The sequence below is a fragment of the Schistocerca cancellata genome, chromosome 11 (assembly GCF_023864275.1).
Source record: "Schistocerca cancellata isolate TAMUIC-IGC-003103 chromosome 11, iqSchCanc2.1, whole genome shotgun sequence".
Classification (NCBI taxonomy): domain Eukaryota; kingdom Metazoa; phylum Arthropoda; class Insecta; order Orthoptera; family Acrididae; genus Schistocerca; species Schistocerca cancellata.
This window is the reverse complement of record NC_064636.1, coordinates 157,830,185-157,849,938: the sequence shown is the minus strand read 5'-3', so window position 1 is coordinate 157,849,938 and position 19,754 is coordinate 157,830,185. Positions and strand designations below refer to the sequence as shown.

The following is a 19,754-nucleotide window of genomic DNA, read 5'->3' as shown; positions in this document are numbered from 1 at the left end:
GCGTTTTGCTGAAGAAAATATTTATCATTTAAAATTCAACATCCTTTTGCGATCACAACTACTAGAACATGATGGTAATGATCTGGTGCACAAACTGAATCAGTGCTTAACTGAACTACTGTTGTTTGAAGAAGACTCACACATTGTGATTAAAAAGAGACTTATGGGACAGATTCTTCAATACAAGCAAACAAGAATAAAAGCCCTTAATGACTGTGTTCTCTTAAGCAAGCATTGTCTCTCTGTCCTAGATCTGACTATCCTACTTTGCTCATGCTGTACAAAATATTTGTTTGTCTACCTGCATCTATTGCTACAGTAGAAAGAAGTTTTTCAACATTGCAATGTACAAAGACATGGCTGAGGTCAACAGTGAAGGAGGATCGACTTCATGGCTTAGCTCTGTCACTCGCCCTGACATTGACTATCCTACTGACAATGCAATTAACCGATTTGTCAGGAAGAATAGGTGCATAAAATTCATAATTTAAGGATGAGAACAACAACTGTAACTTTTCTGTATCATAAGATGGCATTGTCTTGTATATGTTTATAATCAGTTTAAATAAAACTTTTTTATTTTTTTCCATGTAACTTAATAAAAAAATAATCATAGTAAAAGTTAAGGTTGCTCAAGATATCTTTAGTACCCCCTCCGTGAGGTTTTTCTGTATCCACCACTGTCTCATACAAGATCTGTTGTAAGTTCTATTGGCCAGCTTCATGTGCAACAACATAATCTGTTGGTTGGGCTCAGAGTACATCCTAGGCTCACTTTTTGGCTGTTGGCTGAAGAGGCAGTGAACATTTGTTAGTGAGGCAACAGAACATCTTTTAATTTGTAGAGTCAAGCTGTGGATGAACTACTATCACCAAATTTGGAGCAGAGTTTAAGACTCAGATCAGACCTTTTATTAGCTTTGTGATCTCCACTACATATTCTCTGGAAAATGGTAGGGTCACTATGTAGCAGCAATGTGTAAGTTTCGGAGATGTAATCTCATGTTTACAGAACTGTAATGTATAGATTTGTGCAGCCTATTTCACAGTCGTCTTTTGTTTGTATTGAATGGCCAGCAACTGCTTGTCTCAAAGGCTCAAAATGCAGTATGTGACAAACCTGCAGAGCACTGTTAGGGATGAGCAATTACCTACTGAAAGATAAGCATATTTTATTCAAATCAGTAGAAGATACCAGGTATCGTTAGTCAATCACTGAATGCTTCCGGTATGCATTGTTGCTGCTTTCAGATGCAGTAATGAAGCTGCACAATGAGTGAGTGTTGACCATAATGGCAGAGTGAGAGGAGGAATATCACACTGGCTGAGTGTTTGTCCCCATTGTTGTGGGTTAACCCCTGCAAGCAAAACTATGCCATATTGTGACAATTGTTTTTAGCACGAAATTATCATAAATATGGAATGCCAATATTATACATTCATGTCCACAACACTGGCCAAAGGATTGCAGTAAGGAAAACATGTTCAGATTGTTGCAACAGGGTGTGACGGTGCATCAACATGTCCAAAAGAATGGACGATAAATATATAATTAAGGTGATTTCAGCCTATGATGCTTTCAGTGTAGATGCACATCACTCTCCAACTCTTAGAGGAACCAGTGAGCCACCATGTGTAATGATGATCGTGAGCATGAGCACTGCATCAGTGGCGTGTAAGTTCAGAATTTGGGTCTGACAGGAAGCATGCTAGAGTAGCCCATGTAGATGGGATGACCACTGGACTTGCATTCGGGAGGACGACAGTTCAATCCTGTGTCTGGCCATCCTGATTTAGGTTTTCCGTGATTTCCCTAAATCGATCCAGGCAAATGCCGGGATGCTTCCCTTGAAATGGCATGGCCGACTTCCTTCCCCATCCTTCCCTAATCCGATTAGACCGATGATTTTGTGTCTGGTTTCTTCCTCCCAGCCCAACCCAACCCAACCCAATTCAACGTGTCCAGATGGCATAGTTGTCACCACAACTGCCCAGTCCACATGAGACTCAGGTTCAAATCCTGGTCCAGCACAAATTTTCAATCCTCCTCATTGATGTAAATTAATGCCCATTGACAACTAATGTCTCTACTTCCTTTGTGCCCTGAGTAATTGTGGCTGCAGGATCAAAACACTGTCTGTCTCCTTGGACATGTCCAAAAGAATAGACAACACAAGCATATTTGACATGTAGAAATTAGATCTGAATAAAAATTTATTTTGCACTTACAGTGACTCCTCCTATTTATGTTTAACCAAAAATATGTAACTTTACTTCGGGCTAACTTTAATGACCTTGTTTAGTCAAAAAGCTCTGCTCCTTGAATGTAGCATTATTGAGCAGCCAAAGCCTGCCTGAAACGACACCCACAGCACACAAAATCAATTAGCATGTATGCATTAGGTTACCGTTACTTGAAACGGAGATGAAGCCAGTACATTATTTGACTGCTAACAATACCATAATTAAATTGGGGTTGTTTCAGAATCAAGTTACATATGAAAGGCTTATTTCAATACTGGTACAAGTCCATTTTTGTTCATCTTGAGATACAGAGTCCTGAAGTTAAATGAGTGCTGAAAAATCTGCAGTTGAGATACCAAAAATATTCAAGCATATAGCTTCTTGCTAGAGATGAACCTTTCTTTCTGTTTGTTTGTATCATTAATTTCAGAAGCATTACAGGCAGAAAAGTGGAAGTAATTGACTTGTACCACTATTGAAATAAGCCCGTCATATGTAGCTCTCTCTCTCTCTCTCATTTTCTGATTACATTCCTTCCATGTTTTTGCAGTCAAGAGGCGCAATCCCATATTTTAGTAACTTTAAAGAGTAATCATAGTCTGTTGCACAGCTCTTAATTCTTTTGAATGAACAGCTACACAGTGCAGTAATGCATTAGCCTCCACTGGTGAAACATCAGAACAATAGCAAGCTAGATATACTGCTTTCTCTGTGTTTTATTGTTAATTTTTGAATAGTAGTATTGGAATGGATATCATGTGAGCACGGTGTGTGCAGATGGAGGAGCTGGCCTCAGTTCACCAACAGCTGAAGATGCTTTTTGCCATGCTCAGCAGCATTCAGGCTGCTGCCTACTGTAGTAGAGGGGCCGAGAATCTGGCTTGTCACATGGGATGTCTAAGGTGCCACCTATTTTACCCAATGGCTATGCAGTCAACACACCTTGTAGTGTACCCAATGTGACTGAGTTGTCCTCACCAAATGGTGAGGGATGGGTTGCAACTGTTAGTGCTGTTTGAGGGAGAGAGTGAATGTGGAGGCTGGCCTCACCCATTGACCCTGTGAGTGGACTGGCAGGTGTTCATTCATCAGGGTCCAAACAGCCACAGGTGGAGAGGAGTTTGCTAGTTAATAGGGTCCAAACAGCCACATATGGAGAGGAGTTTGCTAGTTAATAAGAAGCTCCAATGTTAAATGCATTATGGAGCTCCTTAGGGAAATGGCATCCAGGACTGGAAATAAATCCTACGAGTACTGAATATGTCTGCCAGGGAGCCTCATCTGAGATGTGGAAAATGTCCTGCTTGTGGCTATCAAACACACAGGGTGTGGCTGTCTACAAGTTGTGGCTCATGTTGGCCCCAATGTTACCCGTCGTTTAGGTCCTGTGGCCATCTTCAGTTTATATTGAGAGGTAGCACAAATGGCGAAGAGCCCCTGTGTCACACGTGAGTGCATGCAGCACACACAGTTTGTATCAGCATTCCCAGAACTGATTCGAGTCCTTTGGTTTGGTGTGAGTGTAGGGTCTCAGCCAAAGGCTTCATCGATTCTCTGACTGTCCGGACTGCAGACTGCTGGACATGCATTATGAGGTGGAGAATACTAGGAATACTTGATGGGCCAGGGGTGCACTACACGAACCAAGCTTTTTTTTAGGCTAGGCAGTAGTTTGAGGTCCTCTGATGAATGCACGCTAATCAGTTCAGAGATACAGAAATCAGACTGCAAACAAAGTAAAGACCATACTACCATCAACATGTTAACAGTAAATTCTTGATGTATTTGTAGTCCCTGAATTTAATGCCCTCCAGAAAGTTGTCATGATCAAAATACTCTTGGAACTGAAAGCTGGCTGAAACCTGAAGTACAAACCCTTGAAATACTTAGTAAGGCAAGGAATGTACACCCAAGCGACAAGTGAGACACCACTGGGATGGGAGTGCCAGAAGAGTTGAGGGGAGAGGAAGGAAAAGAATGGATATGGATAAAATCTGTGCAATAAATGAAAGCATATGCTATTGGTGGTAACCCCTCAACCACTAGTGAAAGTAGGGATTCTCAGAGTCAACAATATTTTTATATTGCCAAGATATAACTACACTTAAAATACTTTCTGCCACAAATGGGTAGGCAGTTATGGAAACATTAATTTTCATTCCATAGGTTTTGTCTGTTAGCTATTACTGTTTGACATCATCACAAGAGAAGGTATTTGTATAGTTTACATGTGTTAATGGCAGGTACTTCACACCAGGTACCAGTCAGTTCTAATGTATCTTACTGCTTGCATGTAATTAAAGGCATAAGGTAACGACTAACTGCACGGCAGAAGTGCTGAGACATTGAAAGGCTCATCAACTTAGCTAGCTTTCCCCACAAATACTACTTCAGAACTATGGTCTCATTTTACAGGCTGACTACATTGTGGCAACACTGTGAATACGCAGACTAAACAGTTTCACATGCCCAGTAATTATGGGATCCATTTCCATTCTTGTAGATGAATTTATTTTTTTCAAGAGCCATCATACGGGATCACAAAATCATTCAAGAAGATTTTTGCACCAAATTGGTATGTCAGTACTTTTGCATGTATTTCCTCTGACTTTTCTTACAAACTGGAATTACCTTTGCCTTTTTTCTATACATGTGACAAACCACTATTTTGGTGTGCATTCAGTATGGAATCTAAGATTATGCAACTATTTATTCTGGTTCCTTTCTTTCATATTATGTGTCCCATGCTATTATTACCTAATAACTCTAGACTTTACTGCTAAATGCTTCTGCCTTTTTCTAGTACTTGGTGGCTCAATGGGTAATTGTGAAGCTACAAATCCAAAGGTCCTTGATCATTGAACGACAGGTACTTTGTAACTGGTTGGGTAAATCAGTCAAGAAGTGGAAGGAGGGTAACAGCAAATGGTAGTCAGCAGGACTGTGTATAATAGAGAACTCCAGTGCTTAAAACCTCAAGTCTGATAACAGCTTTACCTCTAGTTTAATTTAATGTTTATTTTTCTGTCATGTATTCTCTTCATGACACAAGCAGATGATCGATCCTTGGTTACTTATTAGCCTTACAAATGGGCTTTCCAAACTTAAAAAGCTTGAAAATGCACTTCACATGGAATCTGCAGCTTCATTAGCTTCTTTCTGGCTGCTGTGCATCTGCATCTGCACGAAAACTGTGCAATCCACCAAAAGGTGCATCATGGATGGCACCTTGAACTACAACCACTACTACTAGTAGGCATTTCAATGGTGTTCTATATGTAGTGTCCTTTACAGATGAACCACAGTTTTCCAAATACAAAAAAAGTTGATCATTCCCCATCCTACTACCATCCTTATGTGCTTGTTCCACTTCATATCACTTTGCAATGTTATGCCTAAACATTTTACTGACCAGACTGTCAAGCTGTAGAGTACCAATGTTGTATTCTAACATTATGGGATTGTTTCTCCTACTCATCTGCATTCACTTGAAGATTTCTACACCTGCCATTCATCACACCAAATAAAAAGTTTGTCCAAGTCATCTTGTATCCTCGTCATCACTCAGTGATGACCCTTCCCCACGCACAATTCAATCAGCAAACAGACACACAATGCTGCTCATCAGATCATTTCACATATAGATATGGCACTATTCTCTGTGGCACTATTGATGATACTCTTGTCTCTGAGAAACAGTCACTGTTGAGATAAAAGTACTGGCCCCTGTTACTTGCGAGGTCTTTGTGCCATTCACATATCGGGGAACCTATTCTATATGCTCATACCTCTATTAACAGTATGCAGTGGGGCACTGTTCGAATGCTTTCCAAAAATACAGGAATGTGGAATCTAGCCTATTACCCATCGTCCATGGTTCACAGAATGTAATTTGACACAATACCAAGATAAGTATTGCACAAAATCAATGCTGGTTTGTGGATAGAAACTTTTCTATCTCAAAGAAATTAACTATATTTGACCTGAGGACATGTTCAGGAACTCTGGAGCAAATAAGTGTTATGATATTGGTCTGTAATTTTGCACGAATGTTCTTTTACCAATCTTATACAGGGTGTTACAAAAAGGTACGGCCAAACTTTCAGGAAACATTCTTCACACAAAGAAAGAAAATATGTTATGTGGACATGTGTCCGGATACGCTTACTTTCCATGTTAGAACTCATTTTATTACTTCTCTTCAAATCACATTAATCATGGAATGGAAACACACAGCAACAGAACGTACCAGCGTGACTTCAAACACTTTGTTACAGGAAATGTTCAAAATGTCCTCCGTTAGCGAGGATACATGCATCAACCCACCGTCACATGGAATCCCTGATGCGCTAATGCAGCCCTGGAGAATGGCGTATTGTATCACAGCCGTCCACAATATGAGCACAAAGAGTCTCTACATTTGGTACCGGGGTTGCGTAGTCAAGAGCTTTCAAATGCCCCCATAAATGAAAGTCAAGAGGGTTGAGGTCAGGAGAGCGTGGAGGGCATGGAATTGGACCGCCTCTACCAATCCATCAGTCACCGAATCTGTTGTTGAGAAGTGTACGAACAATTCGACTGAAATGTGCAGGAGCTCCATCGTACATGAACCACATGTTGTGTCGTAGTTGTAAAGGCACATGTTCTAGCAGCACAGGTAGAGTATCCCGTATGAAATCATGGCGGTGAATTGAGGAAGTACAGTACATACTGACGAAACTAAAATGAGCTCTAACATGGAAATTAAGCATTTCCAGACACATGTCCACATAACATCTTTTCTTTATTTGTGTGTGAGGAATGTTTCCTGAAAGTTTGGCCATACCTTTTTGTAACACACTGTATAGAGAAGCCACCTGAATTTTTTTCTCCGGCTGCCTGGGTCTTTGCACTAGGCGAGAGATTTGCAATAAATGCAAGCTAAGTAAGGGGCCAATGCTGTAGAGTACTCGCTGGACAAATGATTTGTGATTCCGTTTGGACATGGCAACTATTATGTTTTCAACTCTTCCAGTTGCCTCTCTACTCCAGGGATCCTATTATTATGTTCCCAATACAGGAGTCTGTGAGACAGTGAAAGAACAATATGTTTATATGATCCTCCTGCACAAACTTGAAAACTCAATACAGAGAGGGGATAGTGATCATCTCCTGCCTTCCTCCAAAGCCACATCAGACTGGCCAATGACTGCTTTGAGCAGAAATGTCTCATGTTCCCTGTAAAATCTGTTGCTAATGTATGATGGTGGTAGTTGTATGCTTCACACATAGATCATTTTAGAGACAGAAAAATTTCCATTAGGTCTTGCCCGTCACCACTGTGCATACATTTTTGAACTGAGTGTACAACAGTCTGCTTCCTCAGTGTTTTCTGAATTCTCATATTAAACCACAGTGAGTCTTTTCTGTCTATAATCCAGTTACTCACCACATACCTACTCAGTGTGTGATTTCCAGTTCATTTCACATTTGCCCATATTCCTCTATGTACATCATATTGGAAGTGAACAACATTCACTCATTGTCTAAATGGGATGTTAACATCTACTTACCTGCTCTTTCTAGCAAATCTATTCAACTAGCCTTCTTGAAAGATTCAGTAACTTCATTTACCATTGTTGTTGCACTGGCATCATGATCACTAACCCCTCTCTCCACTAATACCATCTGTAAGGACATGCCTGTTCATGGTTACAAGGTCTAAAGTATTTCAATTTTGTATGGGCTGTCGAAGTAGCAGCTTACAACAGCTTTCAGACATCTATTCAAAAGTACTTCACAAGACTGCCTGTCCATACCGCCTGCAATGTATGCACAGACACCTTAGTCTCTACTCAGTAGGTTAGGATCACCCACTTTTTCTGCACTACTTTGTATAGATTTTTCTTGGATGATTCTGTAACTGTCACAGCAGTATCACATGGTGAATAAAAACATCCAATGCTAGAGTTCACATACACGGAACCATTAAGGGAACTACTCATTAAAACAGGAAAACAGGAGTGTTGGGACTTGGTACCAATTTTCATATAACTTCCCTTCCATCAATGCAATCTCATGCAATTCTTATTTGTGCTTATACTGTAAAGAAGCAATTCTACAAACCCACAAGCTAAACTACTTTACCTGCTCTAAGATAATGTTTAAATCCATATAGGTAAGGTGTAACAAAATATTCTATTTTACCTGTTTCCTCGTTTCCAACCTGGTGCATACTATAATACTGTAACTCTTGTCATCTTTACCCTAAAGTAAAAACCAGACTGCTAAAGTGAATACACACACACAATTGATAACCATGTCATTATTTTCACCACAACTAAACAATGATTAATTCCATGCAATCACATAAATTCTAAACTTACCTCTTTATTCGCATCCTCCTCCAGCTCTTCTTTTACATTCACGCTGAATGGGTAAACTTGGGCCTGTGGTAAAAATAACAAACTGTAATGAGTACATTTAAACAGTCACAGTCCTCCCATATTATATAAAAGTATCACATTTATAAAGCCCAGCCATCACACTACTTAATAACTAAATAGTAGTTTTGGTTATGCATTGTCTTTTGAGTTCCAAATTCTGGGTGACGAGTCCACTATGGTATACTTCAATGGGAGGTAGCAAAAAATTGTAAGACTGATTAATGACAACGTCTTTGAGAATTCATTATGATCTTCAGCTTCAGCCTTCTCCCTATGCTATTGTTTTCAATCATATTGTCTACCTTCATTTTCTGCATATACATAAATGGTAGTGTAATCAAATAAAATAACACAGCTACTACCAGAAACAATGAAATCAACACACACACTACTCGGCTCACTACTTACTACTTATCTAACTTTATGAATTCCTTTTGGAGGGACAAGCACGTTTCTAACAGTATAAAAAGGAAGTGTAGGCTACATGTAGGCTATTGTATGGATCCTAACTATGGATTTTACTTGCTGATCTCAAAAGAAGACAAAGTTCTGGAAAGATTATTTTTGGAGCAGCACCAACATATCAAGACTGAAAAACCTATAATGTCAAAGGAAGTGTTGGAATGAGAACAAATGAAACAGTGATAGCACAGGAAGAAAATCATTAAACTGATATTGGCATCTGTTGAGAAAGTGATATATTAGCAGCCAAAGAATAATTTTTGATTGGAAATCACCTTACTGATAGAAACAAAGTAGACTACTTAACTTTCAGAAGGAGCATATCGACAAAATAATGAAGCAAAATGGTGTATGCAAAGAGGATGCCTTGAAGAGAGATGCTGGGCAGAAGATAGAAAGAATACAGCAACATATTATTATTAATTGATCTTTGTATTGATTAACTGCCTACATTAATACTGATATACTAGTACAAATAATGATGGTAATGATTTTATTATTATTACAATCTGGGCCATGGTGGGCTACCTCTTTGAATTCCCATTGCACACTTGGTGATGTCATTTCTTTTGCTTGGAGCTTGTGGCGCCATGGGGCATGGTAGAGCCCTGCAGGGTACATCGGCAGTATTTGCCATTCAGCTGAAATTGACAGAATGGAGTGACTAGTGGCCCTTTACAAGTTCTGTCGAGTTAATAGTTGCAGGCACAGGTGTTAAGAAACGATGGAACATTGGTGTGGTCTTGGCTATCTGTATTTGCTATTGGTTCTTCTCTGTGGAAGTCACATTATGCAACAAGCTTTTTCATCTGAAAAACTGCCTGATTTGGGTTGTGTTGCACAACTTAATACCTTGTGGCATTGCCTTGGAAGGGGTTAGGGTAGTGTCCAGCAACCAGACAAACTTGTTATTGCTATTCAATTCCCCACGTTCAGTAATGGATTCGATTATTTGCTAATCCTGAACACTGTTTCAAGTGTGACCATGTTTAGCCTTAGGCCGAGTTTTTGATGAGAATCATCTGACGAGTTCATTGATCTATCCAACTACAGTGGCCATGCAGTTGTATTAAGTGAGAATGACAGTGGAATTTAGATGCTCCTTACTCTGCTCAAGTTTTCTACTGTTGTGGCACACTGATTGTTTGGACCTGGACTCAGGGCATGCTCATCATGCTGTGGCTGTTAACATTGCCTCTGTACATCAGCCATCACAGAATTCACCACTGCCCGTTACCGATGGGCTGCCTTCACTCAAGTTACGTAAATTACTATTTGAAATTTGTACTAAAATTTTGTACATTTTGATTTTTGGGGGTTTGTTGGGTCGAGTGCTCTTGTTGTACATACCATCAAGCACTGTTAGAATGGCCACATGCTCATTGGCTCCATGTGAATCACATGTCATCTTCAGATGTCATCCAGACTTGTGAAAATATAGCCTGTTGGTGAGTAACTAGCCCATTTGAGGCTCACAGGCTGGAACAAGAAAAAGTGTGTGAAACCATCAAGTGTTACTGAGCTCTGAACGTGTTTTGTGTTCGTCATCCAGACTTGTGAAAATATAGACTGTTGGTGAGTAACTAGCCCATTTCAGGCTCACAGGCTGGAACAAGAAAAAGTGTGTAAAACCATCAAGTGTTACTGAGCTCTGAATGTTTTTTGTGTTCGTTCACTGGCCATTTGTGAGCTGGAGAGTGGAAGAAATTTATTCCGTCTCAGGGCTAATTACTGGTTATATTTAATTGTTCAATTGTTTGTTATTTTAAAGTTGTCATGGTGCGACCTTTTCTCACCTGTTATTTATTTACTGCTACAAGTTGGTTCTGACTACTAATTGTGGGTTTTCCTTTTTAAAGGGCATTCTTGAGCTGCTATGCATGCACATTCACATACTGAATCATTTACGCATTTTCTACGGTATACTTTAATAGAATTTTCACTGAATCTGAAGCCAGTTATATCGATCTGTGCACACTCATTCTCTTATTAAGTACTTAAATGCTCATTGGGGGCAAGATTTAAAGAGACTTGCTCTGTCTGCCTGAAGGCAGCTCTAGAAATCAGTGCACCTGTTTACTTTATTAAATTATCTAGATGCACTTGGAGGTGTATTTAAATAATGTCCTTTTTCTAGTGGTCCCAAGGCAGCTATAAATTGCTCTGTCTTCCAGTATAGCTATTCAGTTTTAACCTGTGAGATGAGTTATACTTCTGTGTTGTCTTAAAGAGCCATCTGTTTCCAAGTAATTATTTGTATATCTAAAAACAAAGATGATGTGACTTACCAAACGAAAGCGCTGGCACGTCGATAGACACACAGACAAACACAAACATACACACAAAATTCTAGCTTTTGCAACCAACGGTTGCCTCGTCAGGAAAGAGGGAAGGAGACGGAAAGACGAAAGGAGGTGGGTTTTAAGGGAGAGGGTAAGGAGTCATTCCAATCCCGGGAGCGGAAAGACTTACCTTAGGGGGAAAAAAGGACGGGTATACACTCGCACACACACACATATCCATCCACACATATACAGACACAAACAGATTGGTCAGCTAGAATTTTGTGTGTATGTTTGTGTTTGTTTGTGTGTCTATCGACGTGCCAGCGCTTTCGTTTGGTAAGTCATATCATCTTTGTTTTTAGATATATTTTTTTCCCACATGGAATGTTTCCCTCTATTATATTCAAGTAATTATTTGTTCATTTGTTGAAGCATTTTCTAAGTTACGGTTTGTGAAGATGGAAATTTTGAATCTAAAATCTAAGAACTGGTGTCAGACACAGCTTTTGTCTTTAACTATTGCCTTATTTGTATTGTCACTAAACTAAGGTGTCTAATGTCTTAAATTTGAAAAGTTCAGAGTGTTGTTTGTAATCCTGCTAATGTATCTGATTTCAGTTATTTTTCTTAAATAAATACGTTTTAATAAACAATGGAGACTCATGTGAACCCCAATGCATCCAGTCCTTCCACTTCATTTCACCTTTTCCTGCTGGATGTTTGGTTGGTAACGGAGGATGGTTATTTTCCTGGAAGTAAAGAGGGAAGGTGTCCTCATACTGTCATTCACCATGAGGTGTGTGTTTGCAGCTATCCACTACTGAACATGGGGTCCCATGACTGTCCCAGTTTGTCCTTATTGAAAAACCAACAGTTAATCTACAAATGAAATGTGTGTCAGCTTCCATGTAGTAAGGACATTTTTGCCGAACTTGTGGCTCTTCTGCATGCCGGTGTGGACAACCTCTTTTTTTTTTGTGGTTTTAGGGTGCGCAACTTCAATGGTCATTAGCGCCCTGACTACGTTATGAATGCACCGCGAGGCACAAGTTGACAACAACAACTAAAAGGGAAAACACGATAAAAGACAGACTGACAGGCATAGGATTAAAAAACAGCATCATTAAATGTCCTTAGAGAGGTTTGTCAAATTGATAAAACGAAGAACACGAGCAGCTGCTCGTGGGTCATCCACTAAAATGGCATCGAAAGTACTTGGCAAGTTAAGATCTAGACGCAGTGTGTTAAAATCGGGACAGGACATTAAAATGTGTCGAACCGTCAGCAAGTGCCCACATGGGCAGAACGGCGCCGGCGCAGCCATCAGCAGATGGCGATGGCTGAACCGGCAGTGCCCAATTCTTAACCGGGCCAAAACTACCTCCTCCAGCCGAGAAGGGTGTGAGGAGGACATCCAAGCCACGGGAAAAGGTTTTATGGCCCGAAGCTTGTTGTCTGTAAGTGCAGCCCAATCGGCATGCCACAGCGATAAAATGCGCCGACAAATAACCCTGCTACAATCGGATGAAGGGACACAACAAGAAGCTGTCCGAGGCTGGAGGACCGCAGCCTTGGCCGCGGCATCTGCAGCTTCGTTCCCAGGGATACCGACATGGCCAGGAACCCACATAAAGCTAACCGGAGAACCGACGTCCACCAGCTGCTGAAGAGAGCATTGGATCCGGTGTACGAAAGGGTGAACCGGGTACGGATCACTGAGGCTCTGGATGGCGCTCAGGAAGTCGGAGCAGATGACATAAGCAGAATGTCGGTGGCAGCAGATGTAAAGAACAGCCTGGTAGAGGGCAAAGAGCTCAGCTGTGAAGACCGAACAATGGCCATGGAGCCGGTATTTGAAACTTTGTGCCCCGACAATAAAGGAACACCCGACCCCGTCATTGGTCTTAGAGCCATCTGTATAAATGAAAGTCATGTTGATGAACTTCGAACGAAGTTCCAAAAAACGGGAGTGGTAGACCGAACCGGGGGTAACCTCCTTTGGGAGCGAGCTGAGGTCAAGGTGAACACGGACCTGAGCCTGGAGCCAAGGTGGCGTGTGGCTCTCGCACACTAGAAAGGTTGCAGGGAGTGATAAATTAAGGTGTTGAAGGAGGCGACGAAAGCGAACTCCAGGGGGTAGCAGGGCAGAGACATACAACCCGTATTGACGGTCAAGAGAGTCGTCAAAAAAGGAACGATAAGCCGGATGGTCGGGCATTGACAGTAGCCGACAGGCATACCGACAAAGCAGTATATTGCGCCGGTAGGTGAGTGGCAATTCGCCAGCGTCAGCATGAAGACTCTCTACAGGACTAGTATAAAATGCTCCGATCGCAAGTCGTAAACCCCGATGTTGTATGGAGTTGAGGCGGCGTAAGATCGATGGCCGTGCAGAGGAGTATACGAAGCTCCCATAATCCAGCTTGGAGCGGACGATCGACCGATATAGACGAACTAGGACGGTTCGATCCGCTCCCTGGACAACCTCTTTGTGATTAGTACCAACTGCACCGGGGAAGTATATGTTGCACTAGCTGACAGAGCTCCAGCCACGACAACCTTGTGTCAGAATATAGAGTGTTTAGAAAGTAATCAGCCCCATCATAAGCAAATACATACAATTCAGGCACAATTGAGCTATTGGGATAATCGATTGTGGGGTATTCCACAATGTAATCTCTATTCTGAGCAGATTACATTAGCTCTGCAGTTACAGGGGCAGTTCCTTGATTTAGACAAATTAGGAGCAATAGGTAGTGAACAAGATCCTCCCACCAACAGATAACTGCTGGAAGTAGTAGCAATGCTACAGCTACAGACACCTTTAAGGACTAGAAGGAAATTCATTTGGGAAATTACCTTACCAAATAACATTACTGCTTCAAGCCATAATGGAACTTTCAATGTAGAATTTAAAGACAGGTGAAATCCATCCTATGGATCATGGTCAAATTTACGTTTCATGCTGACACTTTGGCCATCGCTGATAATGTTGTTGTTCAGACGTTGTACTCCCTGTGTTAAGCCGTGTTTTCAGTCGAATTTTACACAAAAGTGCAACATCGAGGGAGTTGTGGAAATCAATTATTGCGCTGACACTGTCACCTCGTACTAAGAGGCTGCTCAAACATAAACATTTTTGGCTAGTGCAGTTTCCTCATGAACCTTTTCCTATGTTTGTAGATGATTGCATATGGCCATTCCATCCCTGGAATTGCAAGTCACAGAGATAAAAATACTCAATAATATATTACGAAAATGCAGCCACAGGACCTTTCATGGATTACTTCCACTAATAAATGCACACCTTTTACTGAATTAGAGGCTTTGGTGTCTGCTATTGAAGCCTGAGTTTCGCAGACCAGCAGTGATGGGGGTTCAAGTGTCATTATCAGGATGGGGATCAGGATTCCAAGCAATTTAAAAGGGGACCACCCATAAGAAACAAGTGTAGGATGTGTTTACGGTGTAACAAAGAGGGTCATTTTGTATGGCAATGTCTGGTTCCATGGAAGGAGAGTCAAACAGCTGATGTCACAAGGAATGGAGGGGGCATGGTAGTGTTCTTCTGCCGAAGTGCTATCTCCGTGCCAAGTTCAAGGTAGGGGAACCCCTGCCTTACCTTTGGGTACAACTTAACCAGGAACCAGTGTGCACCCTCCAACTCTGGTAGTTCAGTTTCTGGTTTAGATTATCTGTGGTATTTGGAGTTGCACCATACCTGTGAATTGTCTCATTTGCATCCGTACTCCCAATGTGAAGCTCTCACTGGGCAGATGTTGCTTCTGATTGGCAAAACTGAGTATTGGAAAATTTTCTTGGCCTGTTAAGTGGATAGTAATTAAAAATCTTTCAGTGGACTTAATTTTGGGGTGTGTTTTTGTAAGTGGTAGTGGGTTGGTGTTATATTGTCAAGGCAGGGTCGTTTATTTTAAATTTAAACCAGCTGAAAAATACACATTGTGCTCCTGTTAGGTTGCCACAGGAATTCATAGTGTGTTACCGCAATGTTCCCCATTTGAGTTCAGTCATCTTGGTGCAGTAGAGGTGAAGCTGGTACTCGAAATTATTTATTATTTACCACTGGTGTTAACTAACAGATTGAACGTCACCAATAAATCCAGTACAAGATTTGCCTTACGAATGACATTCCAGAGAGGCAGGATGTTTAGAGGCTTTCTCCATCAAAAACGAAATGTATATGTGCTTTGATTAATAATGTGTTGTTACATGGGGTCATCAGGCCTGAACCTCAGCCTATGCTTCTACCATATTATCGGTATCTATGGGCAGCAGTGGGATGTTTCATCGTGTTGTGGATTATTGTGCAGTTAATGAAAACGTAGTTTTGGAATCTGTGCCACTTCCCAATCTTCATAATTCTTTTACTTGGTTCAGTCGGGCTCAGTATTTTACTGTCCTGGATCTCAATTTCGCGTATTAGCAGATCATGTTAACAGAGGTTTCCAAGTATATTACTGCCTTCTTTACAGATTGGAACCTCCACGGTTTTAACAGGATGCCCTTTGGTTTGGCAACAGGAGTTGCCATTATGTCTTGCCTTCTAGATAGTGTTATGGGTGATTTCATGTTCAATTGTGTCTATAATTACCTAGATGGCATGGTTATTTACAGTTCTTGTCTGTCTGAACACCTGCAACATCTTGAGGCAGTTCTGGTTTACCAGAGGGAGGTGGGACTTACTGTGAAACCATCTAAAATGACACTGGCACATAGGTTACATCCTTGGGACATCTTAGTTCCACTGATTGCATTAGAATTGACCAGGCGCATACTAGTGATTTGCGAAAATTTCCAGCTCCTAGAAATAAGAAAGGTGTGGCTGGGGTTTATAGGCACGACAAATTTTTTTCGAAAGTTTGTGCCCAATTTTATTGAATTAGTGGGGTGCCTTAATGATTTAAGAAATTTAAAGGGCTCCTTAATGGTGGGGAAGGGGGATTTTGGTTTGGTGGAGGAGGCTGAACCACGGTGGGCTCCCTCTTTGAATTTGAGCCCCATGTGCCTGGCAGATGTCACTTCTCACAGCTCAGAGCTCGTGGCACCAGTGGGCATTGTGGAGCAACAATGGGTGTAGAGGAACAGCAGTGGATCTCACAGGCAGTCGGTGTCTTAAAGCTGGACTGGAGGGTGAGCCATGCAGGTCTCGTGGGCAGTATGTGCTGTTTGGCCGAACTTTATGTGGCAGTATCATTATACCATCAGAATCATTACAATAAAACAATCTTCTTACAATAATGGTAACTACCATAGGCTGATCAGCTCAAGATTATCATCACTCATCTAAAAGCTGGTATGTCCACCTGTGGCACAGACAACAGTAGGGAGACATAGTGGCACGGAAGCAATGAGGCCTTTATAGATCACTGGAGGAAGTTGGAACCATATTTGTACAATCAGGTCACCTCATTCCCATAAATTCTGGAAGGGGGGATGATTTCTGAAGTTATGTTAAATCACATCCCAGATCTGTTCGACCAGGTTCACGGCTGGCGAGTTGGATGGTGATCACATCAACTGGAACTCACCACTGTGTTCCTGAAACCATTCTATCACACTCATGGCCTTGTCAAATGGTGCATTGTTTTCATGAAAAATGCCACTGCCAGTGGGAAATATGATTGTCACGAAGGAGTGGACCTAGCATGAACCATGGACTGTGGCACTGGTAGCGGGGCTTGCAAGCCTCAGCGACACAGATAGTCGTTCCGTAGGTGCAACCCCAACGGAGGGGTATCTGTTGTGGGGTCAGACAAACATGTGGTCCCTTAAGAGGGGTAGCAGTCTTTTCAGTAGTTGCATGGGCGACAGTCAGGATGAATGACTGATCTGGTCTTCTAACATTAACCAAAACAGCCTTGCTGTGCTGGTACTGTAAACCAAGGGGAAACTAAAGCCGCAATTTTTCGCGAGGGGGTGCAGCCTTACTGTTGATTAAATGATGGTGTCCTCTTGGGTAAAATATTCCAGAAGTAAAATAGTCCCCCATTCAGATCTCCAGGATGACATCGTTATCAGGAGACAGAAAACTGATGTTCTACGAATTGTAACATGGAATGTCAGACCCTTTAATCAGGCAGGCAGGTTAGAAAATTTAAAAAGGGAAATGGATAGGGTAAAGATAAATATAGTGGGAATTGGCTAAGTTTGATGGCATGAGGAATAAAACTTCTGGTCAGATGAATGCAGGATTATAAATACAAAATCATATAGGGGTAATGGAGGAGTAGGTTTAAAAATGAATAAAAAACAGGAGCACGGGTAAGCTACTATGAACAGCATAGTGAATGCATTATTGTAGCCAAGATAGACATGAAGCCCACACTTACCACAGTAATACAAGTTTATATGCCAACTAGGTCCCCATTGATGAAGAGATTAAAGAAATGTATGATGAGATAACAGAAATTATTCAGATAACGAAGGGAGACGAAAATTTAATAGTCATAGAAGAGTGGAATTGAATAGTACGAAAAGGAAGAGAAGGAAAAGTAGTAGGTAAATATGGAATGTGGGTAAGGAATGAAAGAGGAAGCTGTCTGGCAGAATTTTGCACAGAACACAAATTCATTATACACTACGTCCTCAAAAGCATCGGGACACCCCCAAAAACATACTTTTTCATATTTGGTGCATTGTGCCGCCATCTACTCCATATCAGAGACCTCAGTAGTCATTATACATCATGAGAGAGCAAAATGGGGCACTCCGCGGAACTCATTGACTTTGAATGTGGTTAGGTGAAAGGGTATCATTGGTGTCACGTCTGTATGCGAGCTTTCCACACTCCTGAACATCCCTAGGTCCACTGCTGCTGATGAGATAGTGAAATGGAAGCATGAAGGGACACATGCAGCACAAAAGCCAATCTCGTCTGCTGACTGAAAGATACCGCCGACATTTGGAGAAGGTTGTAATGTGTAATAGCCAGATATCTATCCAGACCTGAAAGAACTGCAAAAAGGTAGGTATTGTAAGAGATGGGATCTGGATAATGTGAAAGGATCAGAGGTTGTAGACAGTTTCAGAGAGCATTAGGGAACCATTGACAAGGACATGGGTAAGAGATACAGCAGAAGAGGGAAGGGTAGCTTTGAGAGATTACTAGTGAAAGTAGTAGAGGATCAAGAAGGTAAAAAGACGAGGCTAGTAGAAATCCTTGGGTAACAGAGGAGATATTGAATTTAACAGATGAGTGATGAAAATATAAAAATGCAGTAAATGAAGCAGGCAGAAAGGAATACAAACGTTTCAAAAATGAGATCGACAGGAAGTGCAAAATGGCTCAGCAGGGACGCAACAGGACAAATTTACAGACACAGAGGCATATATGACTAGGGGTAAGATAGATACTGGCTACTGGAATACTGAAGAGACCTATAGAGGGTCTATACAAGAGCGATCCACTTGCGGGCAATATTCTGAAAATGGAAGAGAACGTAGATGAGGATGAAATGGGAGATACGATACTGCTTGAAGAATTTGACGGTGCTAAAAGACCTTAGTTGAAACAAGGCCCTGGGAGTAGACAACATCCATTACAACTACTGATAGCCGTGGGACAGCCAGCCTTGAAAAAACTCTGCCATATGCTCAGCAAAATGTATGAGACAGGCAAAATACCCCCAGACTTCAAGAAGAATATAATAATTGCTATCTCAAAGAAAGCAAATGTTTACAGGCATGAAAATTACCAATCTATCAGTTTAATAAGTCATGGTTGTACAATACTTACTTGAATTCCTTACAGTCAAATGGAAAAACTGGTAGATGCCGACCTCAGGGAAGAGTAGTTTGGATTTCGTAGAAACGTTGGAACACGTGAGGCAATACCAACCCTATGACTTATCTTAGATGATAGATGAAGGAAAGGCAAACCTACCTTTCTAGTATTTGTAGACTTAGAGAAACCTTTCGACCATGTTGACTGGCATACTCTCTTTCAATTCTGAAGGTGGCAGTCATCAAATGCAGGGAGGGAAAGGCTATTTACAATTTGTACAGAAACAGGATGGCAGTTATAAAAGGGGAGGAGCGAAATGGAAGCAGTGGTTGGGAAGGGAGTGAGACAGGGTTTTAGCCTATCCCTGGCGTCACTCAGTCTGTATATTGAGCAAGCAATAAAGGGAACAAATGAAAAACTTTGAGTAGGAATTAAAATCCAGGGAGAAGAAATAAAAAATTTGAGGTTAGCCAATGAGATTGTAATTCTGTCAGAGACATCAAAGGGCCTGGAAGATCAGTTGAACAGAATGGACAGCGCATTCAAAGAGGGATATAAGATGAACATCAACAAAAGCAAAACAAGGATAATGGA

The 19,754-nt window shown here is 41.2% G+C and overlaps 1 protein-coding gene across 3 annotated transcripts in view; it reads right to left on the bottom strand.

Moving 5' to 3' along the window:
• LOC126108792 (uncharacterized) overlaps positions 1-19,754 on the bottom strand; it is a 110,415-nt gene that overhangs the window by 83,038 nt on the left and 7,623 nt on the right. For all 3 annotated transcript variants that reach the window (XM_049914150.1, XM_049914151.1, XM_049914149.1), the window contains exon 3: positions 8,610-8,672. In XM_049914150.1, coding sequence (XP_049770107.1) covers positions 8,610-8,672 — 63 coding nt within the window. The remainder of the gene's footprint in view (positions 1-8,609; positions 8,673-19,754) is intronic.